Source organism: Vidua macroura, chromosome 2 (assembly GCF_024509145.1).
Source record: "Vidua macroura isolate BioBank_ID:100142 chromosome 2, ASM2450914v1, whole genome shotgun sequence".
NCBI classification, from domain to species: domain Eukaryota; kingdom Metazoa; phylum Chordata; class Aves; order Passeriformes; family Viduidae; genus Vidua; species Vidua macroura.
In genome coordinates, this window is record NC_071572.1 from 6,754,162 (window position 1) to 6,771,065 (window position 16,904).

The following is a 16,904-nucleotide window of genomic DNA, read 5'->3' on the forward strand; positions in this document are numbered from 1 at the left end:
ACAGTCCTTTTGCTGAAACTCAACTCAGTGGCAGAGAAAGGTTTAGTTGGGTCAGGTTAGCTCAGGTGTCTGAGCCAAGAGCACCCCACTTTGACCATGCTTCTGTGCATGCATATAAAGAGATGTTGCAGTCTCTGCTGGCTGTGATCAGCTGTTATTTCCTTTTTATATGTGTCAGTGTGGAACATATTAAAATTTCTCAGTAGTGGTATGTTAGGAATCCCTCTGATGCCCCACCTCTAACTTAGCAGAACAATAAAAGCAAGGTTGTAGTAAGCCTTTGAGCAGCTGGTCGTCTATATATTCCTCCTTTTCTCACATAATCTAATTCAAACTATTATCAGGGTAGCAGTGACACTGCCACTTCCAGACACCATCAGTCCTTGTCCTGTTTGCTGGAATTTCACTGTGTGGTATGGAGATCCTTTCTACTACAGGCAAGTGTAGCCTCTCTTCTGATGTGAGAGTAGGGGGCTGCTGGTGCCATGGAGACACTGGTCCCAGGAATTCCTCCTCCTCATTGCTATTTTTCAGCTTCTCTTTGTTATTTTTCTAGTTGCATCAATCATTTTTATGGCTCACGCTTGTCACATTTTCATGCTTGTTATTACTGAGCTGCAGACTGTGTTGGGCCAAGGCAGCACAGGTTACGTTGCCCTTTAAGATATGTGGGTTGAGGATCTGAGTTAATGCCTCAGCTCTGGTTTGGCAAAGGTTAAGCATACCATGGCAGTGACAATCACATTGCTGCCATAGCAGCACGGCTCAAAAGGAGTGGGACCTAGGGGAATGCTGCTCCCCTTGTTAGAAGACATAGAATTGTTACCATGAGCCAAATATTTAGGTTCCCTAATTATCAGAGGATGAGGTATATGGATGGTGGTCTGAATGTTGCCTGTGTATAAAAGAGGAAAGGATTTTGCCCCTGGGGTCAGAAGAGAGGGAACATCCCCTTCAATCTTGTGCTGTCTCCGGCATGCATAACACTCTCTGCTGGTCCCAGTGGCAGGGATGTGTTTGCTTAGTGTTAAAGAATAAAAAGACCTATTCCTGCTCCCACATCTATTGATAACTACAGGCCTTTGAGTTCGTTGGAAAATATGCAAAAGACAGAGAACAAAAACGGCCCACCTGCTTGTAACTCACTCCAACAGGTAAAGGACACATGCCTGAATGCCCTAGACCTCTCAGCAACTTGTAATTTGGCCAAGAGTAATTTTGCCTCATGTTGGGTCATAAGACTGAAGTAGAGGTAATTACTGAAGCAAACCCTATAGCTAATGCTTGGCTGGGAACACTTGCACTGCAGCCAGCAGCCACCCTTGCTGGTTTGCCTCCTAAGAGGGATGGGCAGCCCTAGGCTGCTCAGTCTGCACCTGGTGCTTCACCAAGGAGTAATCCCATCCAGCACCCTCTGGATGGATGACCAAGTGTAAAATTGTATTCCTCTGCTGTCTGAGACTTGAGACCATGACTACTCTGCTATTCAGTGAGACACAAGAATAAAGAAAGAATCCAAGGCTGGCATCACCTCACCATTAAAAGGGTCTACTCCCTCATTAGAGAGATATCCCATGCATGCCCCTAATCAATCTATTTAAAGCTTCCTGGAAGCAGGAAAAGGAAAGAATAAAAATACAAGCACTCTTTTGTCCCCCAGCAGTTATTCTTTGCGAGTACATTAAACCCCTTTCTCCGTGCCTGTCTGCTGGCCAGGTGCCAGCCCGCAGTACCCACTGGAGTTTGTTATTTCAACCACTGAGCAGGAAGGCACCTCCTGCTCCCCCTCTCCTAGTACCTGAAGGGCTGGAAATATTCTTGGGAACTTCAAAAACAGAGGGAAGTTCAGACAGCTCAAGTGCCATTCAGCTGGATTTGTTCCACCTCATGCACTGGCTCCCCATGGCAGGAACATTTTTGGGGCCTTAAACGAGCCCAGGGAACCAGTCCCATGTATGCTCATCCCACGTGTGCTGAGGCTCCCAGGGTGCTTCCATTATATTTGCTGCAATTGTCATGTTGCTTCTTATGCTTCACACACCATGGTCTTCCTATTTTTTTCTTTTTCTTCAGTCTGCTTGCAGTCACAGATATTCATCTCCTGAAATATTGAAAGACTCAAGGAAGTCCCACAGTAAAAAATGATTTCCAGGGGTTTTTCTCATCACAGCTTTAGTAGGACCAGAAGATGGACTTCTTTACCATGGACAACCAGATAAAGAAGCTTAAATTTCCTTCTTTTGAGCCTGTTTTCCTTCTTGCTGCCTTTTTCCTTCCCCTCCCCTCTTGCCCACCAGCTGCTGCCAGCTCTGGCAGGAGTGTGTGTTGTTTGTGTACCCTCCATGCAGGCACACACTGCCCTGTTGTGTGATGGGTGGATGAGCTCCTGGACCATGGATGAAGACATTCCCCTTGGCATGGAAGGGGACAAGCTCCAGCACAGCTAGATGTCAGGCAAACAAAACCTCTTAAGCACAACAAGACCTTGGGGGAACATTCACTTATTTAGAGCTGTAAAGATCTCACTCAAAATATTTGGTTTGGTATTTTCCTTGCCTCAGGATGGGAAGAAACTTGTTCAAATGTTGTGTGGAGGCATTTCTCAGACAACTGGGGCTGCTTGTGTTCATCTGCCGCTACCTGGTTGCCATGTGGCCACTCAGTGGTTCTGTCAGGTGTTTTGACAGGCAGCTGCAGAGTGAAGTGAGGATTTTTGGTAGCATGCACAGGAGACCAGCTCCTTCACTGCTGGCACAGAAATGACCACAGTAAAATACCTAGATAAGATAATTGCATTTACTTAGAGAGCTAAAAGATATGCTGGAACTGACAAAGGCTCTGAGGTGGTTCTACAGAAAGCAGGGTCAGACACAGCCTCTCATCTGGGGTTGCCTCTTCTGCTCCATGAACTGCTCTTTGGAATGGCTCAGATTGTCACTGGTGTGATTCAGTCCCACAGTGCTTCCCAAGCTGTTCCCAGGCATGGTGTGGATGGCAACGTGGGCTGGAAGCCACCTGAGTGCTGTGGGTGCTGAAGGATCTTTGGGAACAGACCATGATGCCTTTGACATGGCAGTGGAGAATTTAACCATGCAGAACAAACCCTCGTGGAGCCTGACTGAGTAATTTACCCATTACAGTTGTTTCCACTCCAATCAAGACCTTGGAGAATGAAGCTCCCAAATCCTAATCTTCCTGGAAAACCTAAACTTTTCTAAATTTGGTAAAGTTCTTGAGGAATCCATTTTCGTCTCATGAAGAACTTTGTGGTGCCTTTTTTTGTCAGAACAGCAGCAGTGAATTGACACACGCACATATATATACACATACGTGGTTAGTGACACTTTTTTAGGTCTGGAGTTTGGAGAAACTTAGTACTCTTGCAACTCTTCTGTTTACATAACAAATTCAGATTGAGGGAACCACATGGTAGGATCCAAGTAATTGTGTTTACTAAATATGCACAGCATGCAAGGCCAGGCTTAATTTATATACACACACCGCTGCTTCAACTGGATTTTTGGCAGCCTCCAAAACCCAAAAAGCATTGAGTGGTTTAAATGGCACCCTCATCTTCAAGCAGGGGTCTCAAACACAGAAAATGCCCAGCAAAATGAAGGCCAAGCTGAACATATATGCCTGCCTAATATGGGGGGCTGAGGGAACAGCTAACTAGAAGTACACCATAAATGAGCTTTTCCACTGCTCCCTTCCCACCTGCCAGGGTAAAAGCTGTGCAGATCCAATAGACCTTGGGAGAATTGCTCAGCTCTTTATTTTTTCCAAGATACATAGCAAAAAGGGAATTTCTGTTTACGTTCTCACAAAGTGACTGGCTAAATAATTCCAGATGATGGAATGTTCTTCTGTCCTTAAAGCAAAACAAAACCTTAGCCTTCACCACTCTCCAAATGACATTAAAACTATGATAAGAAATCTGTATTATTCAGAAAGCAATTAATAAGAACATGGATTTGGAAAAATAACCCTAACTTTGCACCTATATCCACATGCAATACAGTCTTAGACTGTGTGTTAATAGGGTTTTTCTTTGGGATGTCTTCTATTTTTCCCTGAAGTTTTTAGGTTAACAGCTGTAGCAGATTTAGGTAACAGCTGGAACAAGCTTTAGTATGTTATGTCTCTATGAAATCCTGAAAACTAGGTATATGGAAAGGAAACTAACCATTGCTAATAAAATGTACTTCCCATATCTCAGTGAAGTCTGAAAAAAATGTGAAGTAGTGATTTTCATCCACTGTTAGGCCATATACTGTTTGCCATTTTGTAGCAAATTTTCAGCCTGAGGATATAAAGTCACATTTGCATCTTTTCTTTACAGGATGCTGTAAAGAGGGAGGGTTTAGGCTTCCTTTTTGTTAGCTTAGCAGATGAGCTGTCTACCACAGTTTTTGCATGAAAAGAAAGTAAGGAAAAACAGCTGAAACAGAATAAAAAAATTCTCTGTGAAATTGTTGATTTTAATAAAAAAGTGTATTTTCCAAATGAAACAAAATGTCATTGTAATGATGATTTATGAGTGCAATTATACTTGCTTCTGTTTTTTTGGACAGAAGTATAGACTGGAAACTACTTAAGCCAATCCTGATAGCATGTGCTATCTAGGATTTTATAATTTCAGACAGCATATCAAAAGTAATGGAATTTTTAACTTAAAGAAAAAAAAAGGTGCTAAGTTCAAGTGAAATGCCATTGCACAATATCAGCTGGAAATGGAAAATATAATGCCAACATACCTCATCATGCTGATGTACCTAAGTGAAAATATTTTGATTTTTTTTTTTACAGAATCAAAAATCTAACTTCCATGTGTTTAAATGTCCCTCTAAGACTTTTTCTTCCATATATGTTATATATGTTATATATAGCATATGTACTTGAAAAATGTATGTGCATGCTTCCCATAGGAATGTCAGGAGATACACCTATACATTTTACCAGTGTGCCTATAAACAAGTGTAACCTCTTATTTCACAAGAGATGGATCATACTTACAATGGTTTTCTCTCTTTTTTCTTATAAATATGTGATACTTTTTACTGCTTTCAAAGTATTGTTACCAAAACCTGCTACATTTCTTTGTTAGTGAAGTATGAGGGCAATTTTAAAAGGTTGTGGAAGTGTTAATACTTTTTGTACTGTGCTTATCCTGAAGAAGGTACAGCCATGTTCCTTTTCTCACACTTTTCCCTGTGTCTTTCCAGCTTTCTTAGAGCATTTTCATGAGGCAGCCTCTGTGTCATCCAATTATTTCCTGAAGAAAACAAGGGAGATAAGCCTTTGAAAACTGAGCCAGGACTTCAGATTTCTCTCACTGTATTAAATCATACTGATCAAAACCATGGAAAGATATAGAAGCACAGAATTAACAGTGGGACAGAGAGAATGGGAAATGGGGATCCCTGGGTGTAGTATCACATGAAATGAGACCGTCTAATATCAACTAAATTTATTTGGACAGAGAGGGAATTACTGGGTGTGTAATAATGATTAACTATGTTGGAGGGAGACCTTGCCAAGCAGCATGTTTTGGTCAGCCTCTTTATAAAAAAGAATAGGAATGTAGGTAAAAGGTTAAACATGAAGAAAAAAAATAGTGCATCCCTCCTCCTGTTAGCTAATCCTTGGGCATCATCTGCATGAGCTGGAGTAGCACAGTTCACTTCAGGGAGGGAGCCTGTCCCAGCTCCCATGACCAAGAGATTTCTCTCCTATGCTGCTGAAATGTTTGGAGGGATATTTATTGACATGAACGAGGCTGTGCATAATTGTATCTGAGATCCTAAGTGTTTTATGTTGTTTGTTTTAGTTCTTTATACTGCAAAGCCCTTGTATGTTTTTAATGCCGCATTTGTTGAGGAAAATATACCAGGTCATATGTCAGACTCTGGGGGAAAAAAAATATATTGTCATTTAAATCCACTGTCACATAATTTTTCCTTTCCTACTTAAGCACATGGATAATAGCCTGAAACAGCAACAACAAAAATCTCTAATACACAGAGCATCTTTGTCTCTCTAACTGTACACAGAGCATCCCTAATAACATTTCTTCCCAGCATGAGACTTTGGATGTCACATCAGCACCATCCCAACTTGGATGAACTCTGGAACTGTTTGTCACTGCTAGGCACTCTTCTCACAGAAGTGCTGGAGGAGGATATAAAGCAATATACAAATCATCAAGCACTCTGGTGGGGAGGCTGTTTGGGAGATGAGTATCAGTCAGTTTAGAGGACTGCCAGCAAACCAGAAAACAATTTTGAAAGAGGCTTGTATAAGGCAGTAAAGGCACACATCAGCTCTTTAAATACTCAAGAGGCTCTGCCAGAGCATTTCTTTGTGAGTGGGGAACTGTTTTATCTTAAGTTTCTTCAGAAAGTCTTTGCACTTTTAACTGTACTGATGAGTATCCTTTGACTATCCTTCATGGGTCTGTGTTTAGATGGATAATTCACAGCTCTTTCAAGTTATATCTGTTTGTAGTAAAAGTGAAATTAATCACCCAGTTGGGACTACAGGCTTTGTGAGAAGGATCAAGGGACTGTGAAGAAGCAGCTGATGGAGATATTCTCCTTCCCCTGCATGCACAAAGCTCTGGGCAGCATTTCAGGGGCTGTCCTGTACCTGTTTCCTGGAGAATCTCCTGATCTCCAACATGAAACAGAAATCCAGATGCCTGGGTAGATAGCCATATGTCTCCACCTGAACATATTTCTTCCCAATTGATAGCTGTGATAGTACTTGGATATTATGGAATAATAAATGTATTTTTCAGATGCTGCTCTTTAATTAGCTGGGAAGAGACTGACAGCCAGAAAGTGCTGCCTGACAAGTAAGCAAACAAAGCCTGGATGTGTGTGCATGGGAATTTGGTGCTCAGAGGACAGGACAGTTCAGCAAGAGGCCCGGGTGGTTCCTCATGCAGTGCTCAGCAATTTGCTGGGAGACCACTTTGCTCATGCCTTGGCTCGGACCTTCAGCATCCCTCCACCCTGGGGGTGTCCCTTGTCCCTTGTCCCTGCAGCTGCAGGGCACAGCCAGGCAGCCTTCAGAGCCACAGCTGAACCTGCCTCCAGCCTCTCCATGTGCTACCTGGGCCAGACATTCCCATCTGTAATGTGGAAGGTAGCCAAGCTTTGCCCCTCCTTGACACTCTGAGTGGGTACACAGTCCTTCCGATTTGCAGGAATTTCTGATGAATTTCATCACCAAGTAGAAAAGAATGGCATTGCACCACTTGAGATGTTGAAAGTCAAAAATCATTTCATCTCCCTGAAATGATAGAACAATGCTTAAAAATAACAAGGCCTTGACATCTCCTTCCTTAAGACCATATTCCCTACCTTCTGTGGGAATTATGCTCACTCTAAGCAGGCTCACTCTGAGCAGGCTAGCAAAGGTCCTGAGTACCTTAATACTATGTATGTCTATTTTCTCTAGAGGTCTTTTTGCTCAGGATTGTGATTTATGTTGCTTTTATTCCAGCTGCGCAGGAGATTCTTTGATGGATTACAATCTCGTCAGACTCCAACTTGAGAAGAAGAATGACAGCTCAGACACTTAAAGCAGACTTTTCACCATCCTGGAAAGGAACTGGCTTCCAGAATTTAGAGGGTTTTTGATGCTCTACCCCCCTCTGCTGTTACCAGCGAGAAGTTCCTCGACAATGGGAAATCATGTACTGGCGGCCTCGATTTCCATGCTCTCGCTGCTGGTCATGATGGGAGACACGGACAGTAAAACAGAGGGCTCCTTCCTGATGGACTCCGACCCCAGCCGCTGTATGAGGCACCACTACGTCGACTCCATCAGCCACCCTCTCTACAAGTGCAGCTCCAAGGTAAGGCTCCTCTCACCTCCTCACAGCTTCGAGGGAAGAGTTGTTAAAATGAGCCATTCTGGGTGATTTTCTCGGTGTGAATTCCTATTCCTATTCCTATTCCTATTCCTATTCCTATTCCTATTCCTATTCCTATTCCTATTCCTATTCCTATCCCTATCCCTATCCCTATCCCTATCCCTACCCCTATCCCTATTCCCATCCAGAATCTAACAGCAGAGACATACAGATGTGAAGATATCCTGTGTGTACATAAGAACTGGGATTGGACATAAAGGCTCTTGACTCGCTTTTCACCCTTTCAAATGGAGAAATTCACAATGGTGGTAAAGCTTACATGCAGTAAACGACAAGATTGAAAGGAGCACATTTAGGATCTCAGCTGATGGCCCCAAAGAGATGAGCTACTTTGGAAATTTAGATCACCCCAGTCACCCCATCTTTCAAATGAATGTTTAATCTGGAGCAAGTTCATAGCTACTATAGGTGAAGTACTGAGAAAAAGAACCGAACTGTAAAATGGTAATTAAAAAAAGGTTATGAAGAATATTGCTTATTTTGTCCCTGCTCACCCCCTTTTCAAAGTCTTTTTTTACATGCAGAATGACACTTGGATGGTTACTGTAGGGCTTAGGAGCAGACAGAAATAATACATAGACTTTCATTTGGGATTTCAAGCCTGAAAAGTTTTGTGTCAAAGTGGTTTAGTAGCCTGTGCATGTAGCCTACAGCCATTTATTTCATTATGTGGAGAAAAAGAATTGGGAGAAACAATGGGAAAATCCTTGCTAGTCCCTTTTGTCTTGTCCTAATTTGTTCTGTTTGAGTTAACACAGTCTGTACATTCAGATGACTGGGCCATTCCTCTGTCCCACGGGAAGGCCTTTGCCTCAGGCACTCACATCCCAGGATTAAGGAAGGGGAAGGACTGCCAGTTCCAGTGCTTTTGCCAGCCCTGTGTTGGGTAAGAGAGGGATGGGGGGCCAGTGTGTGACAGGGTTCATCACAAGAGGGGTGCCTGCCTGGTGGCAAACCCCAGCCTCAGGGAGAATTTGCAAGGAGAGAGGATCCAGAGTTGGGATGGATGCAGTGCTGGCTGCAGACACCCCAGATGCTTTATGTGCAGAAAAAGTCCCTTTGCTTCCCACAGTCAGTGCAGGGGTGAGGGAATGCCACAGGTAGCTGCAAATCACAGAAGCCAAAATAAAGCATAGAGAGAAATGCCCACAGAAAATAAGACCTGCTGGGTGCTCTGTGCAGCAGGACAGCTGCTGCCCTGGCCAAAACTCTGCAGCCAGGCTCATCCTTGCCTGCTCGACAGAGAGTGGCTCACAGCCTCAAAATTTGGCACAGGGATCCTGCTCTTCTCTGGGCTGCCTTCTCTCAGCACTGCTGTCTGCTGGTTTTGCATAATCATGCCTGATTCACAGCAGTGGGAGCCCAGAGACTTTTGCCCTACTTCTTCTGAATCCAAACAGTAAAACCATCCATTACTTGAGATTCAGGAGAGGTCTTTTGGTTTGCTTTTAGGCTAGACTAGAACTCTTTACCATCTGGGAGACACAGGGCATTAACACAGAGAACTGCAGAGGTGCATCCCTTTGTGCAATATTGATTTTAGCACAGTACACTTCAGCAAGAGGGAAAAGTGACAAAGTGTAGGTGTGTGGGTGGCTTTCATTTACAGGTGTCTGTGTGCCACCAGTCCTGCCCTCTCTGGAGCTTTCTGATCACCTGTTAGACTTAAGAAGAGGAAGCTGCGGAAGGAAGTTGCGGAAGGAAGGAAGTTGCGGAAGGAAGGAAGGAAGTTGCGGAAGGAAGGAAGTTGCGGAAGGAAGGAAGGAAGTTGCGGAAGGAAGTTGCGGAAGTTGCGGAAGTTGCGGAAGTTGCGGAAGTTGCGGAAGTTGCGGAAGTTGCGGAAGGAAGGAAGGAAGGAAGGAAGGAAGGAAGGAAGGAAGGAAGGAAGGAAGGAAGGAAGGAAGGAAAAGAACCCATTGACAAATTACTTTTTTTAGCTTCCCCAGTGACAGAGAAAAGCAAAAAAACTATCAGGCCTTTAGGATGGAAGCAAGAACACAGAAAGCATTGTAATGAAAACCATATAATTTCAAAACTGAACTTTGAGGGAAAAAAAGTTGTTGACATAAACATTAGCAATTCTGGCTGCAAAAGTCAGTGATTCTTTTCAAATCAAGCCTTTAATGGAAATCATGTTTGAAAGCATTATCACACATTCTGCCTTCCCAAAACCCACAACAGTTTCAAGAACACTTCTATAAGAATACTGTGAATTGTACGGACTTTCTCATGAAGTGGAAAATGAAAACAGTTTTCATACAAAGTGAAATAATTTCCTAGAAAGCTCTCTTAATTCAAGCTTTTTAATGCTGTTTGGGTTTTTTGGTTTTGGGGTTTTTTTTTTTGTTTGTTTGTTCGGGTGTTTTTGGTTTTTTTTTTTTGTTTTGTTTTGTTTTTTTGGTTTTTTTTTGTTGTTGTTTTTTGGGGTTGTTTTTTTTCTATTTTTTGTTTAAGTTCTTAGGTATCTGAATCATTCTATTCTGGTAGACATATGGCTTCTCTTCTGGATCTAGTAGCATATAAACACAGAGGAATATTATACATGCAAATTAAAATTAGATGCGAAGTCTGTTTATATATATATATATATACATTGTGATAAAATGTAACCAAGGCAAAAAAAGGAAAGTTCTGTGGGAGTAGCTGTGGGAATTGTGGTACATTTTGTTTCCACCAAGTTTCCATTGTGGAAGCTTGGAATGACAGTGTCAAGCAGAGACTTTGCCCTTTTTTGGGGTGATAGACTGAGATACCCTTTCTCACTCCATATGTTTTCCCTTTTGGTGCAGCATAGAGTTACAGAAGTCAAAAGTGGCTTCAAAAATTGCAAGACATATTATGTTTGCTGTCTGTCCTGGTTGAAAAAGGATTGTGTCCACTGTGGTTCTCTGTGGAGGCTGCCAATTGCACCCACATGGGAAGTACTTTTGTTAAACATCCAGCCAATAATTTAATCATTTAAATCCCTTTTGCTCGTGGCCTCAGGCAGGCAATGAAAACAGTTTTCCAACTCCTTTGGAAACATAGTCTATTATAGTAACAAAATGTACAAAAGAGACACAAAAGGGAGATGGGAGAAGGCCATTTGTTCCAGAAAAACTGATTTCCTTTGTCTTCAAGGAAATGTTTGTAACAACTCATGAGGTATTCCCTTTCCTGACTATATTTGATTTACCCTGACCTCTGTCATGGAGACCCAGTGGTCTCCATCAGTGTGCTGGGTTCCCTCACTGCTCCCAGAGCCTCCGAAATTCCAGTTTTGTCTGTCACAAGTGCTTTGTCCAGATGTGCCAGAAGTGTGCTACCACTGACAGTCTCACACTAGAGAATCCAGCCCAGGGAGACACAGAGCAGATGAAGAAAGATTTAGCAGATGTTTGAAGACATTTACTCCTGAGGTAGCTCAGGAGATTTTCAGTAATGCCTGCTTGCAGCCAGGCCACGGGAACTGTGTGAAAATCTGTTCTCAGGCATCTCAGTCCATCTGCTTTTGAGCTTCAGCTTGTTGTTGAAGGTGCAGGAAAGTGGACTACAAACACTGTTAATAACACACCAGTTCACAGCTTCTGGATTTCCAGAATAGAGCTCAAATTATCAGAGTCAAATATTGCCTTAGATTCAGGTTCCTCTCTTTTGTACCTATGAGACCATTCACTTTAAATAACAATGATAATGATAACAACGATGATGATGATGATGATGATGATGATGATGATGATGATGATGATGATGATAATGATAATAATATTCTTCCCTAGCTGCTCATAGACCCACATGGTTCCCTTGTTTTAGGACACTGTGCTTCTGGATCCAGCCTTGCAAGGTGACGTGCACAAATTCACATGTGCAAGGGCCAAGGGGAGCCAAGAGATGTCAGGTTATAAAATACCCACATGTTTTTACTATATTTACACACCCACTCTATCACTGTGCAATGCATCATAGCACGACTAATTTTTTAGGTGATAATCTCTATTGCACTATAGTACATGAAGCAATAAGCAGCTGGTGCAATTGATTAAAAGGCAAAGCAAAGCTTTCAAAGTACATGCTATATCCAGCTCATTTGCACACCTGCCAAAATCCACTGGTGCTGTTCTGGATTTATGAAGAGGAAGGTAAATTTGGTTAGGACTTTAGGTAGTCCAGAAGGTTAGAAAGCTATGAAAATGGGAAATATGATATTTTTTTAGCCTGAATGTTCAACTTGATAACTTTGGGTTTGTGCCATTGGTAAGAATTTTCACTGTCATTCAAAAACAAGGAATAAAACCAACACGGTGTGATTCTACATTATACAAATACTGACCTTATCTTATGAAAAACTAAGTAGCTAGCAAAATTGCAGATTAAAATTAGAGCCTCCATAGATTAAAACAAGTTTTTAAAGACGAGGCTTAGAAATTATAAATGGTAAAATATAAATTCTAAATACAGTGGCACATTTAATAAATATTGGCTCGGTTTGCATTAGGAAGCCAGCTGTTTATATTGAGACAGAAATATTGGCACATCAGATAATTCTACTCTATAATTACTCTGGATAACTCTTCTATAGTCCTGCCAGTTTCTTGAAGGCATGTTTTATTTTTATTGGCATTTTTGAAAGTACCTGCAGATACAGGAGCAGACATGCATTAGAAAAATTCTTAGGGTAACAGTACCAGAACCTGACTGATTTTTCCAGCTCCTGAAGCATCTACCACCAGAAGTCAGCCCCACCATACAGCAGTGTGTGCTGTCACATTTGGGCTGAAATTATAGAAAGGATTGCTTGGAGTGGACTCTAGGGACACTCTGAACCTCCCAAAAAGCAATTTCTGGCTGTTGTAAATCCCACTGCACCACTCCTGAGGAGATTTCAACTCTGTTGTTTCTGAAGTCTTCAAACAGTTGTCAGGTGCTGTTGGATTGCTCTTCACCCCCAAATTTTATTGAGTCTCCAAGGTCTGTTCCAACCTGGTTAATTCTGTGATTCAGTGATTCATTTGGGAACAGCCTGTGAGACAGTGCACAGCCTGGTGAACTGGTCAAAGCAGGGACCTAACAAGAGCTATCAAGATGCTGGGAAGGAAATTACTGGGTCAAATGTCCCATTCTGCTTCTTTCCTTTGCAATACAGGCAGGATTAGAAACCTGCAGAGCTGGTATCTAATTAGATGCCTTCACCAGCTGTCTCCCTGGGAAGTGAGGTTTGTTTAGCGAGGGAAAAAAGTGGATCTTTATCTGTGAGTAATGGGGTGACAGCACTGCAGTGATTGTCCCTTTCATGTTCTCTATACACTAAAGACTCTGCTGTTAAGGAGCTTAGTGTAGCTGATGGGTCTAAAACTCAGGTGTGACTCAACAGTACACTGAAATTTCCATCCCACCATATTAGTACAAACAGCTGAAGTTAATTTATGTATGAATATGCAGTTCCACAGGAAGGAGACCATAAATTTATGCTACAAATCTTAAAGGATGACAGATTTGTCAGAAAGCAACAAAAGCCCATCTCTAACTAAGAAGCAAGATGGTACCAAGCACAGATCATCAGCTCATGAAGATATCTACTTTGTGACCTGTGTTGACTGGAAGAGCAGTTGTTAATATATTAATACATTAATACATTTTCAAGCACAACATTTAGCCTGCAAGTACTCATGCAAGAGTAATTTTTAAGCACTGTACAATGGATGATCAGAACCCTTGCCATGGACACAGACAGTGCTGGCATTTCCTACTTAATTTCAGGAATATTCTCTTTCTCTTTTATCTTACCTTTCCTTACAACTCTGACTTAAGAGAAAATTAAACATTTGATGTACCTGCTTGCATAACTTAGAGATTTGCAGCCAGTTGAGCTCGTGTAATGAAAGAAGCCCAAAAAGGTTGAACACTGTAAAGTATTTGCTGTCACATTTGTAGTTGTTCGTTCATATTTTCTGGAAAAAAACACGAGACATGTGTAGCATGGTTAAAATGTAATGTTCTCCCTTGGTTATAAAAAAGACTTACAAGTGTTTTACTGCCTACTTTAGATGATATAATAAACTGATACTGAAGTTTGTGTTGGTTAAGCAAAATTAGCTGACATGGATTTAATATTTCCGTCCACATGAAAGAATAGGAGTCAGTTCAAACTTGTACAACACCCGTTATCAAGGTGGTAACAGCTGTTTCTAACACATCATTTGCTGAGCTTTAGAGGGTCCTTTCCATGATTTATGTAGTGCTTAATGCTGTATCTCCTCTGCTCAAGGGGTTGTCAGGGAGTAGGTGACTGCTTATGGACTCTCCTTCCTTGGTGCCTCCTGCTGTGCAAGTTACCTTGTTCTGGCCACAGCTCACATTTGAACTCAGAAGAAGAAACCTGGAGCTGCACTGTTTGTTGAAAATCTCACTAGGGAATCTTCATGGCAACCAGTTGAACTTCTTTCACATTTTCACTGCTTTATGCTATGCAGTGCATTTTATATAAATACAACTGATGCAATGATATATAGATACACATATAATTGCAAATACATGTCCAAGGTGATCTTTATCAAAGGAATGAGCTAGAAAATACTTCTTTAAAGCAATAAATGGAGCATCTTCTTTATATTTCTACTTTACATGTTCATATATCTAAACTCAAGACATGAGAACCTGTTGGTGTGTATACTCAGAACACTGGTAAATACCCAACCAAACAATCAGCCTGGCTGATGATTTAAGGGCTTGACTGGCACGGATCTGGAGTCAGCAAGTCACAGGTGCAGTCATGGTGTCTGGAGAGCAGGGCTGGCTGTGATCATTTGGAGCCCTAAGGTCAGTCCAGGTCCTGCAGTCCTTCTTGGTGTCAGTGCCAGGGATTTCAGGAGGAGCCTTGCTTTTCCTCCTGCCCACGTTATCTCCTCCACTCTCTCAGACACAGCCCAGGGGCAAAGCACACTGTGGGGCTGGGATGAAGTGACAAAACCCTGGCCAGGCTGGAAGGAGGATCCCGCTGCTGGTGTCAGCTGTGTGCTGGGGACACGTTTCCTAACCGCTGTGTTTTCCTTGGCAGATGGTGCTGCTGGCCCGCTGCGAAGGCCGCTGCAGCCAGACCTCGCGCTCGGAGCCGATGGTTTCCTTCAGCACGGTCCTGAAGCAGCCCTTCCGCTCCACCTGCCACTGCTGCCGGCCCCAGACCTCCAAGCTGAAGGCCATGAGGCTGCGGTGCTCGGGGGGCATGCGGCTCACGGCCACCTACCGCTACATCCTCTCCTGCCACTGCGAGGAGTGCAACTCCTAGGGACCAAGGGGCACGGCAGAGGGGGACAAGGGGGTGCTGCTGTGGGGAAAGAGCCCCAGGGAACAACCCAAGGTCAGGCCGGTGCTCCCAGCACAGGACTGCAGCAAGGACAGGACTAACCAGGTTGGATTGAATCTGAGAGCAGAAGTACAAAATATCCTGGGTTGCTGGATGGTGCTGGTATCGCAGTGTGAGCTGTGACAAAGGCAAAAACATGAGGACTATTTTTTAAGAAGCCTTTCTTTTTTTCTGAAAGGATATTTTTGAGAGTTTCTTCTTTTCCAGACTCAGCTCTGACTACAGAGAGGTGCTTTTACTTTAGGCCATGGGCAGCAGGGGAACAGAGAAGAAGGTCAGCCAGATGACAGCACTGCAGTCTGGAAACTGACATTTGGACAGAAGATGGGCATCAGTTCCCACAGAAAACCTCTTAACCTATCAATTTATTCTCAGTTTGCTAGTTATACTGGCCTTCAAAGCAATCTGTGCTGTTGGCAAGGGTCATCTGTTACTGACCTAGTGGCCAAATGCTGGATAACTTTTAACTGTGGTTTAGCAGAAATTACAAATAAACCATTGAAAAGTGAACTGGATATAAAATGCCATGCTTGGAATACCCAGCCTAGCTGAAACAATTATTTGCACCATGTGTCATCTGAGTTCAGTGGCTGAGCAACTCTTGGGAAGGGAAAGGTCATGAGACTCACTATTCCCTTCTAAAAGCTGGGAAACGTGACACATCACATCTGTTGCAAAAGCCATTATTCAAAAGCTAAAAACTAATCAAATACTAAAATGCCACATACTAGATGGAGTAATTTCTTAATTTAAATAGACCTGTTGATATATAGAACCAGAGCCACCAAAATGATGATTAAACCTAGGATTTATTTTCATTTTTGTTCTTAGGCCATTGAGCAAATACCATTTTGCCTTTTAAAGACAGGCAATCCCGAAATTCTAAATCTCAAAATGACAGGGGATCCAAAGTTTAGGAATGGCATTTGGTATTTGCTGAGAAACTCTTTCCCTCCTCCATCAATATGAGGTTTTAGGAAGGTTCATTCACAGTCTATTGTGACTTCAAGGGACCAACATAACTTTTCTTATCTCATATTAAAATTCTTATGTCCTTAAATGGCAGCATATGCAGTCAGCCAGCAGCATGTCTGTGCTGTTCACAAAACCTGGCTGAGCCATTGTTTTGGCAGAAATCTTGAGGGTGTTGAGAGCATCTTTGCTGTGTAAGGATTCAGGATCAGTAGCACCCGTGAGCACCATCCTACAGTTATTGTCTGGGATAAACTGGATTGGCTCCCATGCACAGCAGTGTCTGGCAGGGTCCCACGGAAGGAGGGGAAGTCCTTTCCAAGAGCAGAGTTCAGCCCATCTGTTCAGCTCCACCCGGTTCATTTGCAGCAGGTGCCACGCGCAGCAGCTCGAGGACACACACTGCTGAGTGTGACAGGGAGTCCCCAAGGTCTGACAGGGAGCTCAGTAACAGGGGTTACTGTGGCTGCTCAGGCAAAGCCTAATTCCTTGGCCTCTGCCTCCTCCAGGTGAATGTGTGTGGGATGTGAATGCGGAGGTGACAGCCACTGGCCTTGCAAGACAAACCCTGGAGTAGGATGGCAGCCGGCAGTGGAAAGACAGGGGGCACAGGAGAGAGCACAGGCACCATTCAGAGAGGTTTGTGGTACA

General features: G+C 42.9%; 1 protein-coding gene across 4 annotated transcripts in view; it reads left to right on the plus strand.

Annotated features, from left to right (window-relative positions):
* The window catches only part of NDP (norrin cystine knot growth factor NDP), a 36,704-nt gene extending 20,913 nt beyond the window's left edge, over positions 1–15,791 (plus strand). For 2 of the 4 annotated variants that reach the window (XM_053971633.1, XM_053971632.1), the window contains 3 exons: positions 6,800–6,856; positions 7,510–7,864; positions 14,976–15,791. In XM_053971633.1, coding sequence (XP_053827608.1) covers positions 7,646–7,864; positions 14,976–15,203 — 447 coding nt within the window. In that variant the 5' untranslated portion in view covers positions 6,800–6,856; positions 7,510–7,645 and the 3' untranslated portion in view covers positions 15,204–15,791. The remainder of the gene's footprint in view (positions 1–6,799; positions 6,857–7,509; positions 7,865–14,975) is intronic. The other 2 variants (XM_053971635.1, XM_053971634.1) reach the window with 1 other exon arrangement.
* The last annotated feature ends 1,113 nt before the right edge of the window (positions 15,792–16,904 follow it).